At 52.7% G+C, this 21,184-nt stretch overlaps 1 protein-coding gene across 4 annotated transcripts; it reads right to left on the bottom strand.

The window, feature by feature from the left end:
• Nucleotides 1–816: 816 nt before the first annotated feature.
• IDH2 (isocitrate dehydrogenase (NADP(+)) 2, mitochondrial) lies at nt 817–18,159 on the bottom strand. Of its 4 annotated transcripts, XM_025391050.1 has the most exons (12): nt 17,881–18,118; nt 8,271–8,362; nt 7,203–7,368; nt 6,348–6,416; nt 5,341–5,501; nt 5,112–5,255; nt 4,233–4,369; nt 3,904–4,055; nt 2,077–2,189; nt 1,811–1,908; nt 1,625–1,717; nt 817–1,185 (listed from the first exon to the last, which is right to left on the bottom strand). In XM_025391050.1, the coding sequence occupies exons 1-12, from the start codon at nt 17,993–17,995 to the stop codon at nt 1,098–1,100; spliced, it is 1,428 nt and encodes a 475-aa protein (XP_025246835.1). In that variant the 5' UTR covers nt 17,996–18,118; the 3' UTR covers nt 817–1,097. The 4 variants fall into 4 exon arrangements, with proteins under 4 accessions (XP_025246835.1, XP_025246836.1, XP_025246838.1 ...); XM_025391051.1 differs by lacking the exon at nt 6,348–6,416 and having other exon boundaries at nt 17,881–18,159; XM_025391053.1 differs by lacking the exons at nt 6,348–6,416; nt 17,881–18,118 and adding an exon at nt 16,189–16,306.
• Nucleotides 18,160–21,184: the final 3,025 nt, after the last annotated feature.

Raw genomic sequence — 21,184 nt, 5'->3', positions numbered from 1 at the left:
CTTGCTCTGTCACCCAGGCTGGAGTGCAGTGGCGCCATCTCGACTCACTGCAACTTCTGCCTCCCAGGTTCAAGCCATTTTCCTGCCTCAGCCTCCCGAGTAGCTGGGACTACAGGTGCGCATCACCATGCCCAGCTAATTTTTGTATTTTGAGTAGAGATGGGGTTTCACCATGTTGGCCAGGCTCGTCTCGAACTCCTGGCCTCAAGTGATCCACTCACCTCAGTCTCCCAAAGTACTGGGATTATAGGCGTGCACCACTATGCTTGGCTGAGAGCAATTTTTCACAAGCTTACTTTTCTAGTTTTGCCAATGCATGGTGAAGTGAACCCAAGCCTGGGAACCACTGGCCTAGACAATGCGGGGCCCTCGTTCACCCACACCCAAGCCCTGCCAAACTCAGTCAGCCTTGGAAAGGAGAAGTGTGAGGCAGGTGTGGGTAGGACCTGTTTTTAGTACCTAGAGAAAGGCTAAGAAAGTGGTCTGGAGATGTTTAGAAGGTTAAAACCAACGAAGAAAACAATCAATGACAACCTATCAGGGACTGATTGACTCTCAGAATGCAGAACTGGACACAGAAACTGGATCATGGTAGAAATTTCCAGGGAACCCACAGGCCTGTGCCCTGAGTGTCCGAGAGCTCCGCAGGGGGCCCCTGTGGAATGCGGGATCCCAGGGCTGCCTGGTCCCCTCCCCGCGGTGGCAGCCCCTTCCTGAGGTGCTCTGGTCTGCCCCAGGGGAACCTGCCAGCTCTAGCAGGGCCTCTGCCTCAGGGTCCCACTACCTCCTCCCCTCAGGGACAAACACAGCAGACAGTTTTGTGAAGAGCTTTTTAGTAGCTAAATATGGCACCATGTGTTCCAAGGGCAATATAAATTACAGTATGCAAAACATACTGACTGGCTGAGGTAAAACACACTGCTCCTGCCTCACGTCACCAGGAGGGGGAACACACATATGCTTTTAAAAACATCTCGCTTACAAAAAATCCCCTAGAAAGGCCTCCAGAGAGGGGCTGTGAGGCTCACCCTCTGCCGTGCTCAGGAGGACCCGCCGGCTCGGCCCTGGCCCACTGCAGCCATGGGTGGCGCCTCCCTCTACTGCCTGCCCAGGGCTCTGTCCAGGTTGCTCTTGATGGTGTCGAGGAAGTCCGTGGTGTTCAGGAAGTGCTCGTTCAGCTTCACACTGCAGAGAGAGCACCACTCACATCAGGGGCGGCTCCAGGCCCTTCCAGGGAACAGCCTGAGCTTGGGCATCAGAACAGCCATCTCCTGCCACCCAGGCTATAGGCCAGAGGCCAGCTATAGGCCACTGCCATGAGGCCACAGCGATTTGGCAGGCACCAGTAGGGTCTGTCTTTCCAGGTAACTGCTCTCCTGAGAGAAGCTGGGAGAGGGGCATGGGCAGGGTCAGAAGGAGCTCTGAGCAGCCAGCTTCAGGGATGGGGAGGAACTCACTAGGCCTGGTCTGCAGAGGCTGGCCTGAGCAATCTCTTGGGGCTATGGATATGTCCTGCCCCAGGCCCCCTGGCAGCTAAGCTGACTCATGAGGGGAACTTTAGGAAGGGTTCCCTGGCTTCCTCCCACCTGGCCCCAGGGTCTGCCCACCACCCCAGGCCACGCACTTGCTGAGGCCATGAATGCAGCCCGCCAGGTCCTTGGTCATGGCTCCGCTCTCCACCGTCTCCACGCACACCTTCTCCAGCGTCTGGGCAAACCTACGGGGGATGGGGCAGAATGAGACCCCATCTGTGCAAGGGCAGGACCCAGAGCCTGTCCTGAGCAGCTCCAGCCTTTCCCTCCATGCTCACCTGATGAGGTCCTGGTTCCCATCCAGTTTCCCTCGGTGCTCCAGGCCACGTGTCCAGGCAAAGATGCTGGCGATGGGGTTGGTGCTGGTGGGCCGGCCCTGGGGATGGGGGTCGCAGGGGATCAAGAGCCGAGCCAGCTAGCGAGGAGGCTGCCCAGATACAGCTGCCCACCCCTGGGGACTGGCGGGTCAGGCTCATCCTTCCAGCCCTTAGCCCAGTGGGCTAGAGGTAGAGGGGCATTGTGAGGCCCCATGCCCTGCACTCACCTTCTGGTGCTCCCGATAGTGGCGGGTGACGGTCCCATGAGCAGCCTCAGCCTCAATCGTCTTCCCATCAGGGCAGACCAGGACAGATGTCATCAGGCCAAGAGAGCCAAAGCCTGGAGGGTAGAAAGCCTTTCTCTCAGGGCCTCGCCTCTCCTGGGGCCACCCAGCTGAGCCCTGCTGCCCTCTATAACCCAATATTGTAGCTGTCACAGTTTGTGGCTCTACTCAGCCTCCCCCAACTGCAACTGGGAGGACAGGGACTGTTCCAGGCCTCTCCACCCTGCTGTGGGTCTCCAAGGCCCAGCACAGGGCTGGAGGGCACTAGAGGGTGGCTATCAGCAGCACATTAACATCCATCTGTGTCACCAGCTCCAGGCACCCCACAGCCTGTGGCCCATAGGGCCCAAGACCCCACAGAGTCCTGTGGTCCCCCACAGTCTGCCATCCAGCCTGGCTCGTGACCTGGAGGCACATTCAAGCAAAACAATAAAGCTGTGGTCAGCTATTTCCCGACAATCACTTTTGCAGCTGCTCTCTTAGGCCACTTTCAAGCTTTTTGATTAATTTCCGAATGTTCCCAAATCCACATGTCAACTCCAGCAAACTTTCCTATTGTCAAGGGCTCCAGGGCTTCGAAGGCACCCCCATGACACCAAAATAAGGATTGAAGAAAGAAAACATGGACAACATCTACAGGAAAATGCTTTGTCTATGAATTCTAAGAATTTTGGCTGTGAGCAATCCCTTCTCCATTTTACCTGCATCTTCACACCATTCCTTAGACACTTAAGGTTAATTTTCACGCCTCTGCCTCATCTGCCACGGCGTTTCATCCTTCTATCCTACATGGGAATTGTTCTGGTGAGAGGATCCCCACTGAACTTTCCAAAGTAAAGCCAAAGGTTTACACAAAGTAACAAGACTCTGCTTTTCATCAGAACCGGTCCCGGGCTTCCCTTTTCCCCTTACCAGGAGCTGCCCTGGCAAACTTAGGTTTCTCTTTCACTCTCTATGTCCTGCCTATTTCCCATGCCTACCACCTTTCCTGCTCTTGTTCCCAACACAATTGGCCCATTTCTTGCTGTTCTTCTCTAACGGTCTCACCTTTTTTTTTTTTTTTTTTTTGAAGACGGAGTTTCACCCTTGTCGCCCAGGCTGGAGTGCAATGGCGCAATCTCAGCTCACTGCAACCTCTGCCTCTGGGGTTCAAGAGATTCTCCTGCCTCAGCCTCTCAAGTAGCTGGGATTACAGGTGCCTGCCACCACGCCCGCCTCCACGCCCGGCTGACTTTTTTGCATTTTTAGGAGAGACGGGGTTTCGCCATGTTGGCCACGCTGGTCTCAAACTCCTGACCTCATCACCTATACTTTTTACTGCAATCTGATTTGTCTTTTAGGACACCCTAGGGCTTGGGGGTTTGCAGGCTTCCCCGACATTCTCTTCCATCCATTGGGTTCACTATGCAAAAAGCATTCGCTGTAGTTTAAAGAACCTCCAGTCCTGCTTGATCCCATTTTCCTACTGGAATCAGAGTCATGAGGCTCCATCATGGACTGGAGCAACCTAGGGCTGACAACCTCGCCCTGGAATTCCTGTGCCCTCCTTTCTCTCTAAGAGCAGCCTCAGTAATACACCAGTCCAAACCTAATTTGTGATCCTCTCTCACTCAGATGCCAGGGAGCTCTTGCCACCCTGCTGTCCACAGAGGACCCTGCAATGACTCCTGCTGCTCCACTAGAGTTTTCTACCAAAAGGGTCTGAAAATCCCTCCAGCCAGAGAAGACCAATAGTCCACCCCCACAGGGAGCAGCATCCTCCCAGCATACCCTGGGCCAGGATGTCTGACTGCACATCTCCGTCATAGTTCTTGCAGGCCCACACAAAGCCGCCCGAAGACTTGAGGACCTGAGCCACCATGTCATCAATGAGCCGGTGCTCATACCAGATCTTATTCTTCTCGAAGTCGGTCTTATAGTGCCTGGGAGTAAAAAGGTCTGTTATGGGGAGAGGGCAGAAGGCTGACAGGCTGGGGATCCCTCCCTGAGCCTCGGAGCTGAGCCAAATGCATTCTAATAGTGACCTCCCCAGGGTATAGGATGGGAACAGCGTGGGGGGAAGGGAAGAAAGGCCACGGAGTACATGGATGAGGCTTTACTTGTCAAAGATCTCCTGGAAGATGTCCTTGAAACGCCCATCGTAGGCTTTCAGTATGGTGTTCTTGGTGCTCATGTACAGCGGCCATTTCTTCTGGATGGCATACTGGAAGCAGCTGTGCGCGAAACCCGAGATGGACTGCAGCGGGAGAGACAGGGCCCTGGCGTGGTGCCCTAGCCTGGAGATTGCCAGCAACCTCCCACCTCCCAGGAACGGTGCCCCGCGGCCCACACGACTGTTTAACACCAGCCTCCGTGCAGTGAACAGGATGTTTCTGCTGGCCCAGCCTCTCCCTCTCAACTTCCCAGGAGCAAGGGGCCCCTCAACTTTGCTTTGGAAAGCACCGCCTTTTCCCCAGTTCTTAGACTAGTGGCTGGGCAGGGCTAATTCCCAGGCCTAGCGCTGGGGTTGACAGTGTGTCCCTGGGCTTATCCAATCAGAAGCCCTTCTCCCCCGGGCCTCTATGATTGGCTCAGAGGTGGTCATGTGACTCAACCTGGCATTTGAGCTGGAACTGAGGGTAAAGAGGCATTCTCTTCTGATGGGGTAGCCAAGCAGGCAGGAGTACGCCTGGAGCTGTTTGTGGCCACTTCTTTTCTTTTCTTTCTTCTTCTTCTTCTTTTTTTTTTTTTTTTCCAAGAGATGGGGTCTCACTGTTGCCCAGGCTGGTCTCAAGCTTCTGGCCTCAAGCAATCCTCCTGCCTCGGCCTCCCAAAGTGCTGGGATTACAAGTGTGAGCCACCATGCCCAGCCCTGGCGGCCATTTCTGCCTCTTTGTGGCCTAAGAATGAGGCCATCACAGAAGAAAGGAAAACCACGAGACAGAGATGAAGAGATAAGCTGGGAGAGGAGGGGCCCAGGATGCCGGAGCCAGCCTCACCTCATCGGTGTTGTACATGCCCATGCCCACACCGCCTGCGGGGAAGTTGTACACTTCCCACTCCTTGACACCGCTGCCATCTTTCGGGGTGAAGACCATTTTGAACGTGCCAGCCCGGTCTGCCACAAAGTCTGTGGCCTTGTACTGCAGAGACAAGAGAATGGCTAGGCCAGGAGCTCCAGTCGGGGGGTACCCAGGTCAGTGGATCCCCTCTCCCACCCTGGCCTACCTGGTCGCCATGGGCGTGCCTGCCAATGGTGATGGGCTTGGTCCAGCCAGGGACGAGGCGTGGGATGTTTTTGCAGATGATGGGCTCCCGGAAGACAGTCCCCCCCAGGATGTTCCGGATAGTTCCATTGGGACTTTTCCACATCTTCTTCAGCTTGAACTCTGTGAGGACAGAGATAAAGTGGTCCCACTGCAGCCGCCACCTTTCAACCAGAATTTGAACCCCAAGCAACAACACAGCCAGACGGCGGTCCTAAAATTCTTCACGAGGGAGGCAGTGGAGTCTAGAGTGCAAATGTGTGGGCTCTGGAGTCTGCCAATTTTTTTTTTTTTGAGACGGAGTTTTGCTCTTATTGCCCACGCCGGAGCGCAATGGCGCGATCTCGGCTCACCACAACCTTCGCCTCCTGGGTTCAAGCAGTTCTCCTGCCTCAGCCTCCCGAGTAGCTGGGATTATAGGCATGTGCCACCACACCCAACTAATTTTGTATTTTTAGTGGAGACGGGGTTTCTCCATGTTGGTCAGGCTGGTCTCGACCTCCCAACCTCAGGTGATCTGCCTGCCTCAGCCTCCCAAAGTGCTGGGATTACAGGCGTGAGCCAAGTCTGCCAATTTTAATGGTGAGGCTTACAAAAGTGACTCAACTGAAGCTGTAAAAGAAAATTACTGGAAAAATACCTAGCCTAAGTGTTGTCGTAAGGACTAAATGAGCTCGTGTGTAAAGGGCCTAGAACGGTGCCCGGTCCATGCTAAGTGCTCTGTTGGCCATTATGATTCCCACGTCACACATGGAGGGAGTACAGTCCGGGAGAAGGGCTTGTCTGACGAAGCCTGACAACACACTGCCCACTCCGCATGCTCCGGTCCTGGCCCCAACGCCGCCCCAGTTCCTAAGGCTGTGACCCTCTCCTGCCTTGTCCATAAATGGGGATACATAACTCCCAGGGTTCAGGTGAAATGAAGAGCTCAGCACTCAAATGATCCCAGTGCTGTGGGTCAGGCATGACCTGCAGGACAGGGGCAGGCCTGGGGAGTTTGCAGATGTATCTTGAGTGCTTCCCGCCCGCTCCCTCCGACTGTGGAAAGTAGGAAGAGAGAGCTCAGAAAACTCCTCAACCATCCTTTCTCAAATTATCCAAACCTGGCCTCTCTGCTCACACACTGCTGTCACTTCATGGAACCCTCGAGAGCGGCCCCAGCAGCCAAGGACCAGAAGCCAGTCCAGGCCTGGGCGGGGGGCACTTCTCAGTGATCCTGCATGACCATGGGAACAGGGGCAGACCTGCAAGGCCAAGCCAGCAGCAGGAGGGCAACAGCGATGTTCCCCAGAGGCTGCTGAGGCTCTGAAGGACACAGGCCTTACACACAGCACTCCTCTGCACAATCTCTCTGCAAACCTGCCTGCAAGATTGTCCACGCCAGAATGGACTGCTGCCCAAAGAAGCCATCATTACTGTGACCACATCAGCATTACCTTCCTCCTCCTCAGCCCTGTCACCAATGACACCTACCACTGTCAGAGCCATAGAGTGCAGCAGAAACACCACTGTCCTGGGAGATGGAAGACGTGGATTCTGTCCTCAGCTCTGCTGTGCCCTAACCGTGGAACCTGAGGCCAGCCCCTTTCCCATGCCTGCCCCAGCCTCATCAACAGTGACCTCTGAGGCCCCACTGTCCACCAGGCACACACAGGGAGACTAGCCTCAGGTGCAGTTGGCCTCAGGAAAGCCCCAGCTCCGGAGCCTCCCAACCTCCCAGTCCTGAGATGAGTGACATGGCCAACTGCCCCACCCCAAGTCTGGAGAGGCAGGTGGGAGAAGCCTGTGACCCTCCCTGGCCCGCCCACCTCCACACCCTCGCACCTTCCACACGGGCCTCATCAGGGGTGATGGTGGCACACTTGACAGCCACACTGTACTTCTGGGTGGCCAATGCAGAGTCAATGGTGACCTGGTCATCGGTCTGGTCACGGTTTGGGAGCCCGAGGTCAAAATACTTTAGCTGGATGTCCACGTGGGGCAGGATGAGCTGGGGATAGAGGGCCAGAGCAAGGCGTCACCCCAGCGATTCAGGGACACGACAACAAAGGGCAGCATAGGAAGTCTGCAGGCCACAGCAGGAGACAGTCAGAACAGGGATGAGTGGAGGGGCGCAGCAGAAAGCTGGAGCCAGCCATTTCTCAGTGGGGCCTGGCCAGAGCTGGCAGAGGCTGGGGCTCTGGAGAGAGGTTGGCAGGCCAGGCCTCAGCCTTTTGGAGGGTTCTTCCCCCATTGTGCCTATCTGCCCGCCCGCCTCACACAGCCCACCGACTCAGCCAAACCCCAACCCCAAGTACATCTAGATTTCTGCATACAACTGGTCTCCTCCTCTCCTCAAGTGCTTTGAGATCTGACAATCGGAAGTGGCAGTTCTCAACCTGTGTCCCATGAACGCACACACAGTGTGGCGCACCTTCACAAGGACTGCACGCTCTCCTGGACATACACAGACCACGGCAACTTTGGAGACGCCAAGTAGCCACACTGGGACCCCTTTGCCAGGGCGGCTCACCACAGCTGCAGGCCGGGGCACTGCCCTGCACACCAGCCCTGTTCCCCTTTCACTCCTTTTCAAGAAGTGAGGTAAAGTGCAGGGGATCAAGACGGAAATGATACAGGATTAACCTTGAAGCTGCTCAAAGTTGACACAACGTGTGGGATTTGGCACCAGCACAACACAGACTGCTGGGGACAGGCCCCCGCCTGACGACTTCCGAACGATTAGCGGACCAGATGTGAAAGAAGGGTAGACAGACGGGGAGAAACTGCTGCTGCTGCCCAACCAGGACAACGGGGGAGTCCTAGGGACCTGCAGTCCAGAAGGCCCTGTGGGACAGAACACCCCCTGGCCAGCCCACCTGGAGAGCCACCCACTTCGGGATGGGGCACTACCTTCTCCTTGATGAACTGCCAGATAATACGGGTCATCTCATCACCATCCATCTCCACCACAGGCTTTGCCACCTTGATCCTTTTGTCAGCATCTAGAAGCGGGGACACATAGTGCATCATGCCCCTGGGGAGGCTGGAGTGGGGCGCCCTCTCCTCCCAGCCAGGCCCGCCCTTCACCAGGAGACGGTGGCAGAAAGCCAGGGCTCCAATTGCCCAGCGTCCACTCCCCCATCTGCAAATCAGCTCCCTGACTGCTTAGAGCAGGGGCCCCCAACTCCCAGGCCATGGACTAGTACCGTGGGCTCTGGAGAGAGGTCAGCAGACCAGGCCACAGCCTTTAATGCAGGTACATGGACTGTTAGGAACTGGGCCACACAGCAGGAGAGCAGCAGGCGAGTGAGCACTACCACCTGAGCTCATGCCTGGGAACTGCGCACGCAAGGGATCTAGGTTGCGTGCTCCTTATGAGAATCTAATGCGTGATGATGTCACTGTCTCTCAGCACCTCCAGATGGGACTGTCTAGTTGCAGGAAAACAAGCTCAGGGCTCCCCCCAATTGTACATTATGGTGAGCTGTATAATTTTTTCATTATATATTACAATGTAATAATAATAGAAATAAAGTGCACAATAAATGTAATGCACCTGAATCACCCCAAAACCATCACCATCCCCGCTGCCCACCACTCTGCCACCCATGGAAAACCTGTCTTCCATGAAACTGGCCCCTGGTGCCAAAAAGTTTGGTAACTGCTGGTTTAGAGCACCTGGATCCATCCTCACTTACTTCCTTTCCTTTCTTTCCTTCCTTCCTTTTCTTTCCTTCCTTCCTTCCTGTCCTTCAGTCCTCCCTTTCTCTCTCTCTCTCTCTCTCTCTCTTTCTTGGCAGGGTCCTGTTCTGTTGATCAGGCTGGAATGCACTGATGCCATCATAGCTTACTGCAGCAGTGACCTCCTGGCCTCAAGTGATGCTCCGACCACAGCCTCCCACGTAGCTGGGACTACAGGCGCATGCCACCACACCCAGCTATTTTTTGCACCTCAGCCTCCCTAGTAGCTGGGGCTACACACCCATGCCTAGATATTTCTTTTGTCCAAGACTTAGTTCTTTACAGTTTTCCCTGCAATTCTATGAGCTACCCTGTGTAGCTCATAATAAAATCCTCTCCAAGTTAACCAGTCACTTTGTCTGTTGCTTGTAACCCAAGAGCCCTTAACTAACTTGTAGTGATAAAGGAAATGGTATATAGACAGGTATTGAGTGCCTACTATGTGCCTTACAGGGTACCAATGCTATATAATGTGATTCCATTTAATCCCAAAAATAACCCCAAGGAGGTATCATTACCTCTATTTTATTTATTTATTTATTTTTATTTTTATTTTTTGTGACAGAGTCTTTGCCCTGTCGCCCAGGCTGGAATGCAATGGCGCGATCTCGGCTCACTGCAACCTCCGCCCGCCTCCCACATTTAAGCGATTCTCCTGTCTCAGCTTCCCGAGTAGCTGGGATTACAGGCACATGCCAACAAGTCTGGCTAATTTTTGTATTTTTAGTAGAGACAGGGTTTTGCCATGTTGGCCAGGCTGGTCTGGAACTCCTAACCTCAGGTGATCCTCCTGCCTTGGCCTCCCAAAGTGCTGGGATTACAGGCATGAGCCACCACACCTGGCCGTTATCTCCATTTTAAATGTGGGAAACTGAGGCTCAGAGAGGTTAACAGCTTACTGCCCAAGGTTACAGAGCTTGAAAACAGCAGAGCCACGAGGACTCTGATCTTATTCAACAGGAAGGACAGGCTTACAGCACCTGCGAATGGAACTCTGAACCCTTGATCCCAGTCGACGCAGGTCGGTCAGTCCTACCAGAGAAGCATCAAAGGACTCAATGAGGGGCTGATCAGAGGTCCAAGGAGACAATGGAGGGTAGGGAGCAGGAGATGCTACTGAAGGAGAGTCTGACTTGCAGGAAAACCCAACAGTATGGTAAGTGCATTTCAAAGAAAGCTCAGGAACTAGCCACCTAACAATGAATCAATACAGCTGCTTTGGACAAGGTTTGTTGAACCTCAGCCTGCAGCAGACAGCGGCACCGGAGCACCAGCCTGCTCCTCTGCCCACAGCCTGGGAAGAAGCAGCAACTGCAGAGCAGGGAACAAGATCTACTAAAACTTCAGTCACAGGGAAATCTCACCAGCTCGGAACAGGATGGCTGAGAGCTGTGCCCTCCCCCCAAAGCAGCACTCCTCAGCCTCACTTACAACCTGCTTACTCTTGTGTTACACACAGTCCTTAGAAACGTAGTGATGTGTCTTCCAGCTCCACTCTAGATTAGACAGAGCAAATCAGATGAAGGGAAGAGAATGCTCATCTGAAAACACTGGGTTGGGGCTGGGTGCAATGGCTCACGCCTGTAATCCTAGCACTTTGGGAGGCTGAGGCAGGTGGATCACTGAAGGTAAGGAGTTCAAGACCAGCCTGGCCAACATGGTGAAACTCCATCTGTACTAAAAATACAAAAATTAGTCGGGCGTGGTGGCATGTGTCTGTAATCCCAGCTACCGGGGAGGCTGAGGCAGGAGAATCACTTGAACCCGGGAGGCGGAGGTTGCAGTGAGCCAAGATCACGCCACTACACTCCAGCCTGGGCAACAGAGCGAGATTCCATCAAAAAGAAAAGAAAAAAGAAGAGGAGAGGGGAGGGGAGGGGAGGGGAGAGGAGAGGAGAGAAGAAGGGAAAGGAAAGGAAAGGAAAGAAGTCGGAAGAACTGACAACTGCTAAGTTGACAAGGGACAGAATACCTGGAAAAGCAGGCCTAGAAACCACCATGGCACATTTAAAACAAAAGTGACTAAAGCCTAACAGACCTCAAACAACTCACTTTTCAAAGACATGCAAAGAGGTGTTTTGTTTTTTTTTTTTAAATCTAAAAATAATCTTAGAGATCATTTAGGGGGAATAATGAGACTCAGAGAGTGTGGTCTGCATCACAGGCAAGATAGAACCCAGGTCCCTGACCCAAATGCAGTCTCTGGAAGACCTGTGGGTCAGATGTAGGGAAGCAGAACACAAACACAGCCTTGAACTGTTTCATTCCCTAGAGAACAAAAGCTGGCTGGCTGCTGCTGGCTCTGCCACCTTTCCCAAGATGCGATGGGGATTTTGAACCCAATCTACAAGATTCTTTCACTTTTCTCTAAAGCTTGAGTGGAAAGAGCTGCAGAACCTGCGGAAAGTCTGCTGAGCTGTTGTAGAGCTAGTTTAGTTCTGGGGAGCATCTCCTATGAGTTCATTTGAGGACAGCTAATCAAATTTGTTTTAAAACAAAAAAAAAGAACTATCATAATCTGGAGCCCTAAGAAGAGACTCACTTGGGACCAGTTTTACAGGTTTCAGCCTCAGCCTGGGCTCCACGGTTGGCCTTCAGGCAGGCATGGCTAGGAGAGTTCAAGGTCAAGATCAAAGACCTGGTGTGTCAACCCTCAGGGACCATGGGACCTGCTTATTTACTCACCGGCAAGTGCTAACTAAGCACTTATCCAGTACCCCACTGGGATACTGAAATGCCTAAAACACATGAGCCGAGGCCGGCAGAGACTTGTTCTGCTTGTTCCAGGTAGTAGTTTTTTAAAAAAAATCTTACCTGGTGGCCAAGTTTTAAAAATCAGTAAATCTCAACAATAAAACAAATAACTCCTTGTTAACATGGACGAAAGACTGGCTGGGCACCGTGGCTCACTCCTGTAATCCCAACACTTTGGGAGGCCGAGGTGGGCAGATCACTTGAGGTCAGGAGTTCAAGACCAGCCTGGCCACAATGGTGAAACTCTGTCTCTACTAAAAATAGAAAAAAAATTAGCCTGGTGTGGTGACACACACCTGTAGTCCCAGCTATTTGGGAGGCTGAGGCAGGAGAACTGCTTGAACCCAGGAGGTGGAGGTTGCAGTGAAGAGAGATCACGCCACTGCCCTCCAGCCTGGGTAACAGGAAATAAATAAATATAATGGACAAAAGACTTAAGTGGACATTTCAAGTCCAAAGATGATATACAAATGGCCAACAAGCACATGAAAAGATGCTCAACATCACTAATCATTAGGGAAATGCAAATCAAAACCATAATGAGATACCACCCCACTATCCCCTCACAACCACTAAAATAGCTACTATTGGGGGGAAAAAAACAAACAAACAAAAAAAACAAAAAAACAGAAAATAAAGTGCTGGCAAGGATGTGGAGAAACTGGAAATATTGTGCCCAGTTGGTGGGAATGTGAAATGGTGCAGCTGCTGTGGAAAACAGTATGGGTGTTCCTCAGCTAAAAGAAAAAGAATTACTATTATGATCCAGCAATTCTGCTTCTGGATATACATTCAAAAAAAATTGAAAGCGGGGTCTGAAAGAGATACATGTATGCCCACATTCATAGCAGCAATGTTCACAATGGCAAAAGGGAGAAGCAACCCACGTGTCCATCACAGATGAATGGATAAAGACAATGTGATACAGTCCCCCCTTATCCAAGGTTTTATTTCCATGACGTCAGTTACCTGTGGTGTCAGTTACCCACAGTCAACCATAGTCCAAAAATAGGTGACTACAGTACAATAAGATACTTTAAGAGAGACTACATTCATGTAACTTTCATTATACTATATTGTTATAATTGTTCTATTTTATTACTAGTATTATTGCTAATCTCTTACTGTCCCTAATTCATAAATTAAACTTTATCATAGATCTGTATGCATAGGAAAAAACACAGTATCCACAGGCTCTGCAGTTTCAGGTATCCACTGGGGGTCTTGAAATGCATCCTCCAAGGATAAGGGGGACTACCGTATCTACAATGGAATATGATTCAGCCTTGAAAAGGTGGGAAATTCTGACACCTGCTACAAAGTGGATGAACCTGGGGGGCATTATGCTACGTAAAATAAACCAGTCACAAAAGACAAATACCATATGATTCTACTTACATGAGGTACCTAGAATAGTCAAATTCATAGAAACAGAAAGTAAAATGGTGGTTGCCAGGGACTGGGGACCGGAAATGGGGAGGTGTTGTTTAATGGGTAGAGAGTTTCAGTTTTGCAAGGTGACAAAGTTCTGGTGATGGATGGTGGTAATGGTTGCACAACAGTGTGAATGTACTCAACAATACTGTACACTGAAAAATGATTAACATGGTAAGTTTTATACTTTTTTTCCAAAATAATAAAAATTTAAACCAGTCAAAATAAAATCAGGAGATTTTATATAAAAATCTAGATATGCAGCAGGCACTCACTCATGGCAAGGATGGGCTGGGCTGAGGAGGGCCTCTCCCTTCATTCCATGACAGCTAAGTGCCCTCCAGTGTGGCCCAGGGCACTGGAGTTTGAGACCCCTGTCTGCTGTTCAGCCTGTATGGTGGAGATACAGTCATGGTCTGCCCTTCTCTGGGAGACAAGTGGTGACAAGCTACCTGAAATGCATGGAGCAGCAGCTAGGCCTCCCTGAAAACCTCCGAAGTGACAGCCACCATGAATCTTCAGCTGATGCATTGCACAAACACTGGTCTCTTGGCGAGAGGGTAGGATGGAATTACACCACTCACCAGAGGCCCATTAGGCCGAGTCTGGGGCTCCTAGCACCCAATACCAAGTAAGGATTTCAAAACCCATCCCTGGCTTCCTGCTGCTCCCAGCAGGAGGCTAGAGGTCCAGTCACAGGCAGCCAGCCCCAGGCATAACTGCTCCCTCCACATTCCGACCCATGCTCTCAATAGAGGGCTGTTCAGTCAGCACGTCCCAGCAAAGGATCAGAGAGTGGGGAAAGGTTCCAATTCCTGGGGGCTCAAGAAGGCTGGACAGCAATTTCGTATAATTTATTTTATGTATGTATGTATGTATGTATGTATGTATGTATTGAGATGGAGTCTCACTCATCGCCCACGCTGGAGGGCAGTGGCATGATCTTGGCTCACTGCAACCTCCACCTCCCGGGTTCAAGCAATTCTCCTGCCTCAGCCTCCTGAGTAGCTGGGATTACAGGCACCCGCCACCACACCCAGCTAATTTTTGTATTTTTAGTAGAGATGGGGTTTCACCATGGTGGCCAAGAAGGTCTCGAACTTCTGGCCCCAAGTGATCCGCCCGCCTCCTCCCAAAGTCCTGGGAGCCACCCCACCGGGCCAGAACAGCCATTTTGGAACAAACTCTAGTAGTTTCCTTGGTGTCATCCTTCATTCCTTCCCTTCTCTCATATCCATATCCAAACCACCAAAACCAGAAGCCACCCTCAGACAAGCCCATCCTTGCCATGAGTGAGTGCCTGCTGGGTATCTAGATTGTTATGTAAAATCTCCTGAACTGGAATCTTTCCCCACTACTGGCACTTCCTTTAAAATATACCCAGAATCCAACCACTTCTTCACCATCCCCAGTGCCACCATCCAGATCCAAGCCATCATCCTCTCTTGCCAGGTCCTGAAGCTAGAATGCTCCTGATAAGACGGAAATCAGATCACGGCACTTCTCTCAAAACCCTGCAAAGTAAAAGCCAACGTTCTCAAAAACGGCCTGTGAGCCCTCTACAGACCCCACTGCCAAACTCAACTTGGTGCCTGCTGAGCCAGCCTTCACACCATCCTCTCTGCTCTTCCATCATGCCCTTGACACCTGCAAGTCCCTCTTCCCCTGCTTCCAGAAAATGGCCTGCTTCCTCCCCTCCTCAGTGATTCCTTCAGTGAGGACTTTTCTGGCTGCCCTATCCAAACTTTTGTGCACACCTTTCTTGTCTTTTTCTCCTTAGCTCTTCTCTTTTTTGCGGGGAGCGGAGGCAGGGTCTTGCTTTGTCACCCAGGCTAGAGTGCAGTGGCACAATCATACCTCACTGCAGCCTTGACCTCCTGGGCTCAAGTGATCCTCCTGAGTAGCTAAGACTACAGACACGCACCATTGTGCCTGGCTAATTTTATTTTTTATTTTTGTAGAGACGGGGTCTCACTATATTGCCCAGGCTGGTCTGGAGTTCCCAGCCTCAAGCAATCCTCCCACCTCAGCTTCCCAAAGTGCTGGGATTACAGGTGTGAGCCACAGTGCCTGGCCTTCCTTAGCTCTTGTACCCATATATCACGCTAGTCAACGTCTATCTTGTTTACTGTCTGCCCCCTCCCACATCAGAATTCGAGCTCCTAAGGGTTTTGAAAGAGTCTCTGCTGGTTTCATTTCCAGCTCTATCCCCAGCACCCGGCATGGTGTCTGGCACAAAGTAGGAGTACACTACTTTTGTCAAAGACATAAATAAAGGTCAAGTTGAAGTCAACGCCATCTGTGGTCAGGGCTGCCCTGCCCTCATCTTCTGTTTCACTGAATGTGCTTCCTCCCCTCTCACTCATCTGGTATGCATTGCCACACAGGGGCCAGTGAGTTCTTACCAGCAGCCTGCACCAGATGTACACAGGTGGCATCTCTCACCAGCACTGGGCCCCATGCCCTGCAGAAGCTTACAACCTACAGTGTACTAATATTTGTAATCTGCTGGTATTTTTAACATGGGTTTACAGAGTATAAACCCCAGAGAAGGCCATAGACTCCAGCTTCCAGTAATCCAAGAGCAGTTTCCAGCACCTCATACCCTGAATGGAACCAGCCCAAGAGCCCTCAACTTCACACAGAAGATGTGGGAGCAGGCCTCAGCCATTCCAAAGAGGCTTTTCCTCAGTACCTACTAGGCCTAAACACAACCACCCAAATCAGCTCTGGCAGGGCAGCTAGGGCCTTATCTGACATGGCAGAAAGATCTGCACACTTAAGGGGCAAGAATTAAGAAATTTCTGGGTTAGGAGTGGAGTAAAGGAAGGTTAGATAAGTAATTCTCCCACCGGGCGGTTCACAGAACTGGCCCCCACTGCCCCAAGCTCTAACTTACCAGAAACATCACCAGCAGTCGCTAAGCCTATGGCGTTGCAAAATAGGAAAAGATGCGTGCAGGAATTACCAGGCAGCAAAGACACGGGGCTCTTTTAGCCCAAAAATATTCTTTCCTTGTCATCAAGGGGAATACCAAGTATTCTGTCTCCAGCTGCGTTGCCAGGTAACAAGTTGGCAGAGTCGCAACTGTATACAGTCTGATGTCCAACTCAAAAACCAAGCAATTTCCCCATTCATAACCAACCCACATGGGGACTTCTAGAAGGACCCACAACTGACTACTTTTTCTGCATCCAAATTCAGGACCCTTAAAAGGGGCTTTGTGTTCCAGTTTTGTGTTTTTTGTGTTGTTTTGTTTCTTTTTTTACCATCAAGGCAGAAAAGAAGGGAGAATTAAAGATTGTAGCTCACTTCCACCGTATTTTTGCTGAAGGTGGTGTGCTCTATGGGAATCTTAGGGGCCTGGGGCACTTGGAACCTGGGAGTTGCTGGGCTGATCCCTGAGACAGATTCCCAGAGGTACAAAAGCAGACATGCCCCTTTCTCCTTGGGAGGGGAGGCAGGACTGGGGCCCAAGCCTCCCTACCCCCAGCTCTAGTCAGCTGCTCCCACAATCTGGTTAACCATTACCTCCTCTGGCCAGGCCAGGGCTGGCGGGCCCCACCCCCTCTTCCTCACTCTCCTGGCTCACTGCAAGGGGCTCCTGGCCAGATTAGGATAGGGGTTTCCATGACAACAGGCATCAGACAGGGCCAAGGGACCTACATTGTTCCCTGCCTTTTGTAGCTGTGTTGGGTAGCCAGGGTGAGGGACAGGCCGATGCCCACACGCCAGGCAAGGCAGCCTGCGTTGGTAACGGAGGCTCGGGTTAAGTCTTGCTTATTACGACCCGACTACTGTCTTCTCTCCTAAGCAGGGAGCTAAGGGTACCCAGAAGCCGTGGGAACAATTCCGCAAAGTGACATTTTGCGCGGGCTGCCAGATCTCTGCGGCGAGTGAGCCAGGCAGGGAGGGCATGTGCCTGCCAAGGCAGGTCAAGTCAAGGAGAGGCCCCAGGATGGAGCCTCAAGTGCAGCGATGAAGGCGAAGGGGTGGGGGTGGGGGTGGGGGCGGCCAAACAAAAGGGGAAAATTAAAAAGGACGCTCCTCCAGCTGTGTGTAAAAGGCTCCAAAAATAGCTGACGTGGGCCTGGTATCAGCGTGCGCCTGGCTGAAAAGGAAGGGGAAGTGCATGCCTCCCGCCTCCCAGCCTTTGTCTGAGCAGGGGCCGCGCCACGACCCTCCCTCTTGCCAGGGGAGCGCGCGGGGTGCTCCAGCACCCAGCGGGTGCTAGTCTCGTTCCAGGGGCGCAGGGCGGGCAGGCCACCCTTCGGGTCCCGGACACTCTCAGGACCTCCTCCCGAAATACCTAGGGGCGCGCGGCAGCCCCGAGCCCCCGCCCGCGCAGAACTGGCCGTCGCCCGGGCCACCAGTTGCCACCGTCCCTCAAGTCCCCACCCACCGCCTGGCCCGGCCGGGAAGCTCCGGGCGGGGGAGCACGGAGCGAAGCTGTCCCCCGGCCCTTTGTGCGCCCGGCCCCGCCGTCCCCTGGCTGCGGGCTGGCTGGACGCGCTCCCCGGCCCCAGCCTGGGAAGCTGCCACGTCGCAGCTGGGGGCGCGCGCCCGCCTGGACCCTCCGCGCGGCACTCACAGTGGCGCCTCGTCTGCTCTTGCGAGGTGGGGGCTGTCAGGGCCGCCGGCGCCCAGGCCGGCCGCGAGCCTGAGGCTCTGCAGAGCGAGCGCACGACCCGCAGGTAGCCGGCCATCCCAAGCAGGAGAGTGAAAGAGCAGGGCGGGAGAGGTCAGAGCGCTCGCCGCTCCTCCCAGCTGCCTTGCCACGGGCTAACGCTGGGCCTGGCGGGCGCGGGCCGAGCGGACACCACCGGGGCGGGGCTGCCGGGCCCGCCGCCCCATTGGGCCTTGCCGGGGAGGAGGCGGGGCCAGGGCCTCCGACGCCTCCAGTGTCCCGCGAAGCCGGGACCCAGAGGCCTGGCCCGGCCGGTGCTTCTGTGGGCGCTGCTGAAAGCCCAGCTCTGCAGGAGCTACAGGCGTGAGACCTACCGGGACCCGCTAGCGGAATCGGGGCTGGGTGATTAGCAGAGCCGCTTGCGAGGCTGATCCTCTCCAGGATGCCCCATGTAGACCTGGATGTCAGTTACTGGCGCTTTAGCTTAAACCCAAAGGTCAATCTGAGCGAACCCTTGCTTCCCTCGCCTGCAGGGCGGAACCCCAAGGCGCATTAGCCCAGCGCGGCTGCTGCATTCTTGAGCCAGGACCACCGGCGCCTGCGCCTCCTCGAGTCCGCTGTCGCGTCCAGCTGGTGTAGAGAGTTGAAATCCCACTTTGGGCCGGGCGCGGTGGCTCACGGCTGTAATCCTAGAACTTTTGGGAGGTCGAGGCAGGCGGATCACTTGAGGTCGGGAGTTCGAGACCAGCCTGGCTAACATAATGAAAACCCCCGTCTCTACTAAAAATACAAAAATTAGCCGGGCATGGTGGTGCGCCTGCAATCCCAGCTACTCTGGAGGCTGAGGCAGGAGAATCACTTGAACCTGGGAGGCAGAGGTTGCAGTTAGCTGAGATCATGCCACTGCACTCCAGCCTGGACAACAGAGCGAGACTCAGTCTCAAAAAAACAAAACAAAAACAAAAACAAACCAAAAAAACCGAAGAAAGAAATATGATTGGACCAGAAGCCAATAACCTGAGTGGGGAAACCCAGCAAGGCCTGTCCATGTAGATTCTTCTTGGCCTCTCTCTACAGCAGTCCTTCCTTCTGAGGATGGGGCAGGACTCTCTCTGGGATGGAGGGGTCTTAGGACCTGCAAGCAAACAAGGTAGGTCAGATAATTTATTTATGGCCAGTTTTTACCCAGAAACGTGTGGGAGAAGGTTAGAGTAATATTTTTGGGTTCGATGTCTGGCTTTGGGGGAGAAGGGCTCTGGTTTCTATGACCTGCATTGAGGAAGAAGGATTCTAGTTTCTATGGCTGGCCTCCGAGGAGAGTGAGGGGCCGAAGACAGGAGGGAGGGAGAGGGTCAGAGAGAGCTGCTCCTGAGGCCTGCGTTTTGGGGTATTGTTTTCTGAGACCCTGGAGTAATCAAGCAGCCACAGTAGAAAACAGTTCCATTTTTTCCTGTTTGCATAGAAAAGATTTTTTTTTAATTAAAAATAGAGATGGGAGGGTCTCACTATGTTGCCCAGGCTGGTCTCCAGCTGTTAAGCTCAAATGATCCTCCCGCCTAGGCCTCCCAAAGCACTGGGATTACCGGTGTGAGCCATTGCATCTGGCCACAAAAGACGATTATAATTAGTTCTGCCACAAAGTTTCTCTCTTCATCTGTTTTCTTAAACTAAGACACTAGCTGAGGGCTGGGTTTTCTTTGGAAAAACCTGACCTCTTTCCCTCCTCTGCTTTCCCAGTCACACTAATTCACTCCAAATAGGAGCAACCTATGTGCTGTGTTCTCAGCCCTCCCCTCCACTGCCTCACAGTCAACAGTGCCAGGTGGAGCTGGGCCAGGAAGGTGACCTTCGACTAGTGACTTCAAAGCTCCCCTCACCGAGTCCTAGCCGGCAGAGCTACTGCTCTGGCCCTAGGATCCAGAAGGCTGAGCCCAAGGGAGGGCTGCTTTTGGGCCCCCCAGAGTCTGAGACCTCTGTCAAAGGCCTGGTCTTGGGCCAGTTTGTGCCAGAAAAGACCCCCTATCCCTTTGACTCTGTTCAGAATTCTGTTGCTCCAAACACAAGTAGAGATCATGGAAACCTCTGGCATTTGACCTTCCTGCCAACCTGGTATTATCAGGTGCCTGGATCTCAATGTCCACACCTGTAAAGTGGAAGACTGGACCCCTGAAGATCCTTCTGGTTCAAACAATGAGACTTATGTATGTCAACCACCCACACCACCACCTCTGAAATGGTGGTAGTGAAATTGCTGCCCCCCTCCCCCTACCAAGGACTCCACCCTTCCTCTGCATGATGGACTGGTATCTCAGAGGCCTGGCCAGAGGCAGCACTGTAGGTGGATCAGAGAGGGAGCACTTGTGTTCCTTGTAAGCACAGCAGCAGCTGGAGGCAATTGAAGCAAAATCTTTAAACTGCCTCTAACTGCCTGCCTCCTAAGCCCCCAGCTCCATGCCAGCCTTTCCCATACAATCCCTGTTTGATGAGGCAGCTGATGCCAGCTCCATTGGGTCGTAGAGGTTTCCACACTTGCTCAATGGCGCACTGCTGGGAAGTAGTAAAACTCCAGTTCAAATCAATTCCAATCCTGTTGTTGTTGTCGTTGTTTTTTCCGAGACAGGGTCTTACTCTGTTGCCCGGGCAGGAGTGCAATGGCATGATCACGGCTCCCTGCAGCCTCAACCTCCCAAGTTCAAGTGATCCTCCTACCTTAGCCTCCTGAGTAGTTTGGACTACAAGAACATGCCACCATGCCTGGCTAATTTTTTTTCTATTACTTTTTTAAGGAGAAAGAGGGAGAAACCACAGCCCCTATTTATTGTGCTGGTCTGGAATTCCTGGTGATGGTAACTATTGGCCCTGAAAGCTGCTGCAGAGAAAGATGGTGTTTAAAGGAAAGGGGCTCAGATCCTCCCGTTTGGGGTCAGTGGAATTGAAAATTTCCACCCTTCCACATTTTCAATCAAACCCTAATTTGCCGTTGAATTTAGGTCATGTGCAAGTTCCCTGTGGAGGCACAAAAATTTGTATTACTCCATCCCTACCCGCTGGGAGCCAGACACACATGTATACAATCACCATAAACACAGGCACAAGAGGAAAGTGTCTGCTGGGTGTGGTGGTTCACACCTGTAATCCCAGCACTTTGGGAGGCCAAGGCAGGAGGATCCCTTGAGCTCAGGAGTTTGAGACCAGCTTGGGCAGCAGAGTGAGACCTTAATCTCTATTAAAAAAAAAAAAAAAAAGAGAGAGAGAGAGAGAAAGAAGG

The sequence above is a fragment of the Theropithecus gelada genome, chromosome 7b (assembly GCF_003255815.1).
Source record: "Theropithecus gelada isolate Dixy chromosome 7b, Tgel_1.0, whole genome shotgun sequence".
Lineage (NCBI taxonomy): Eukaryota > Metazoa > Chordata > Mammalia > Primates > Cercopithecidae > Theropithecus > Theropithecus gelada.
This window is presented reverse-complemented; position numbering and strand designations above follow the sequence as displayed.

What these genes read in the sequence shown, in the direction of transcription:
- IDH2 (XM_025391050.1), bottom strand. Translation starts at nt 17,995, where the DNA reads ATGGCCGGCTACCTGCGGGTCGTGCGCTCGCTCTGCAGAGCCTCAGGC. An exon ending in AGAGCAGACGAGGCGCCACT is followed by an intron (nt 8,363 to 17,880) that starts GTGAGTGCCGCG and finishes CCCCGCTTCTAG; the next exon opens with ATGCTGACAAAAGGATCAAG. An exon ending in ACTATCGGGAGCACCAGAAG is followed by an intron (nt 1,909 to 2,076) that starts GTGAGTGCAGGG and finishes CCCCATCCCCAG; the next exon opens with GGCCGGCCCACCAGCACCAA.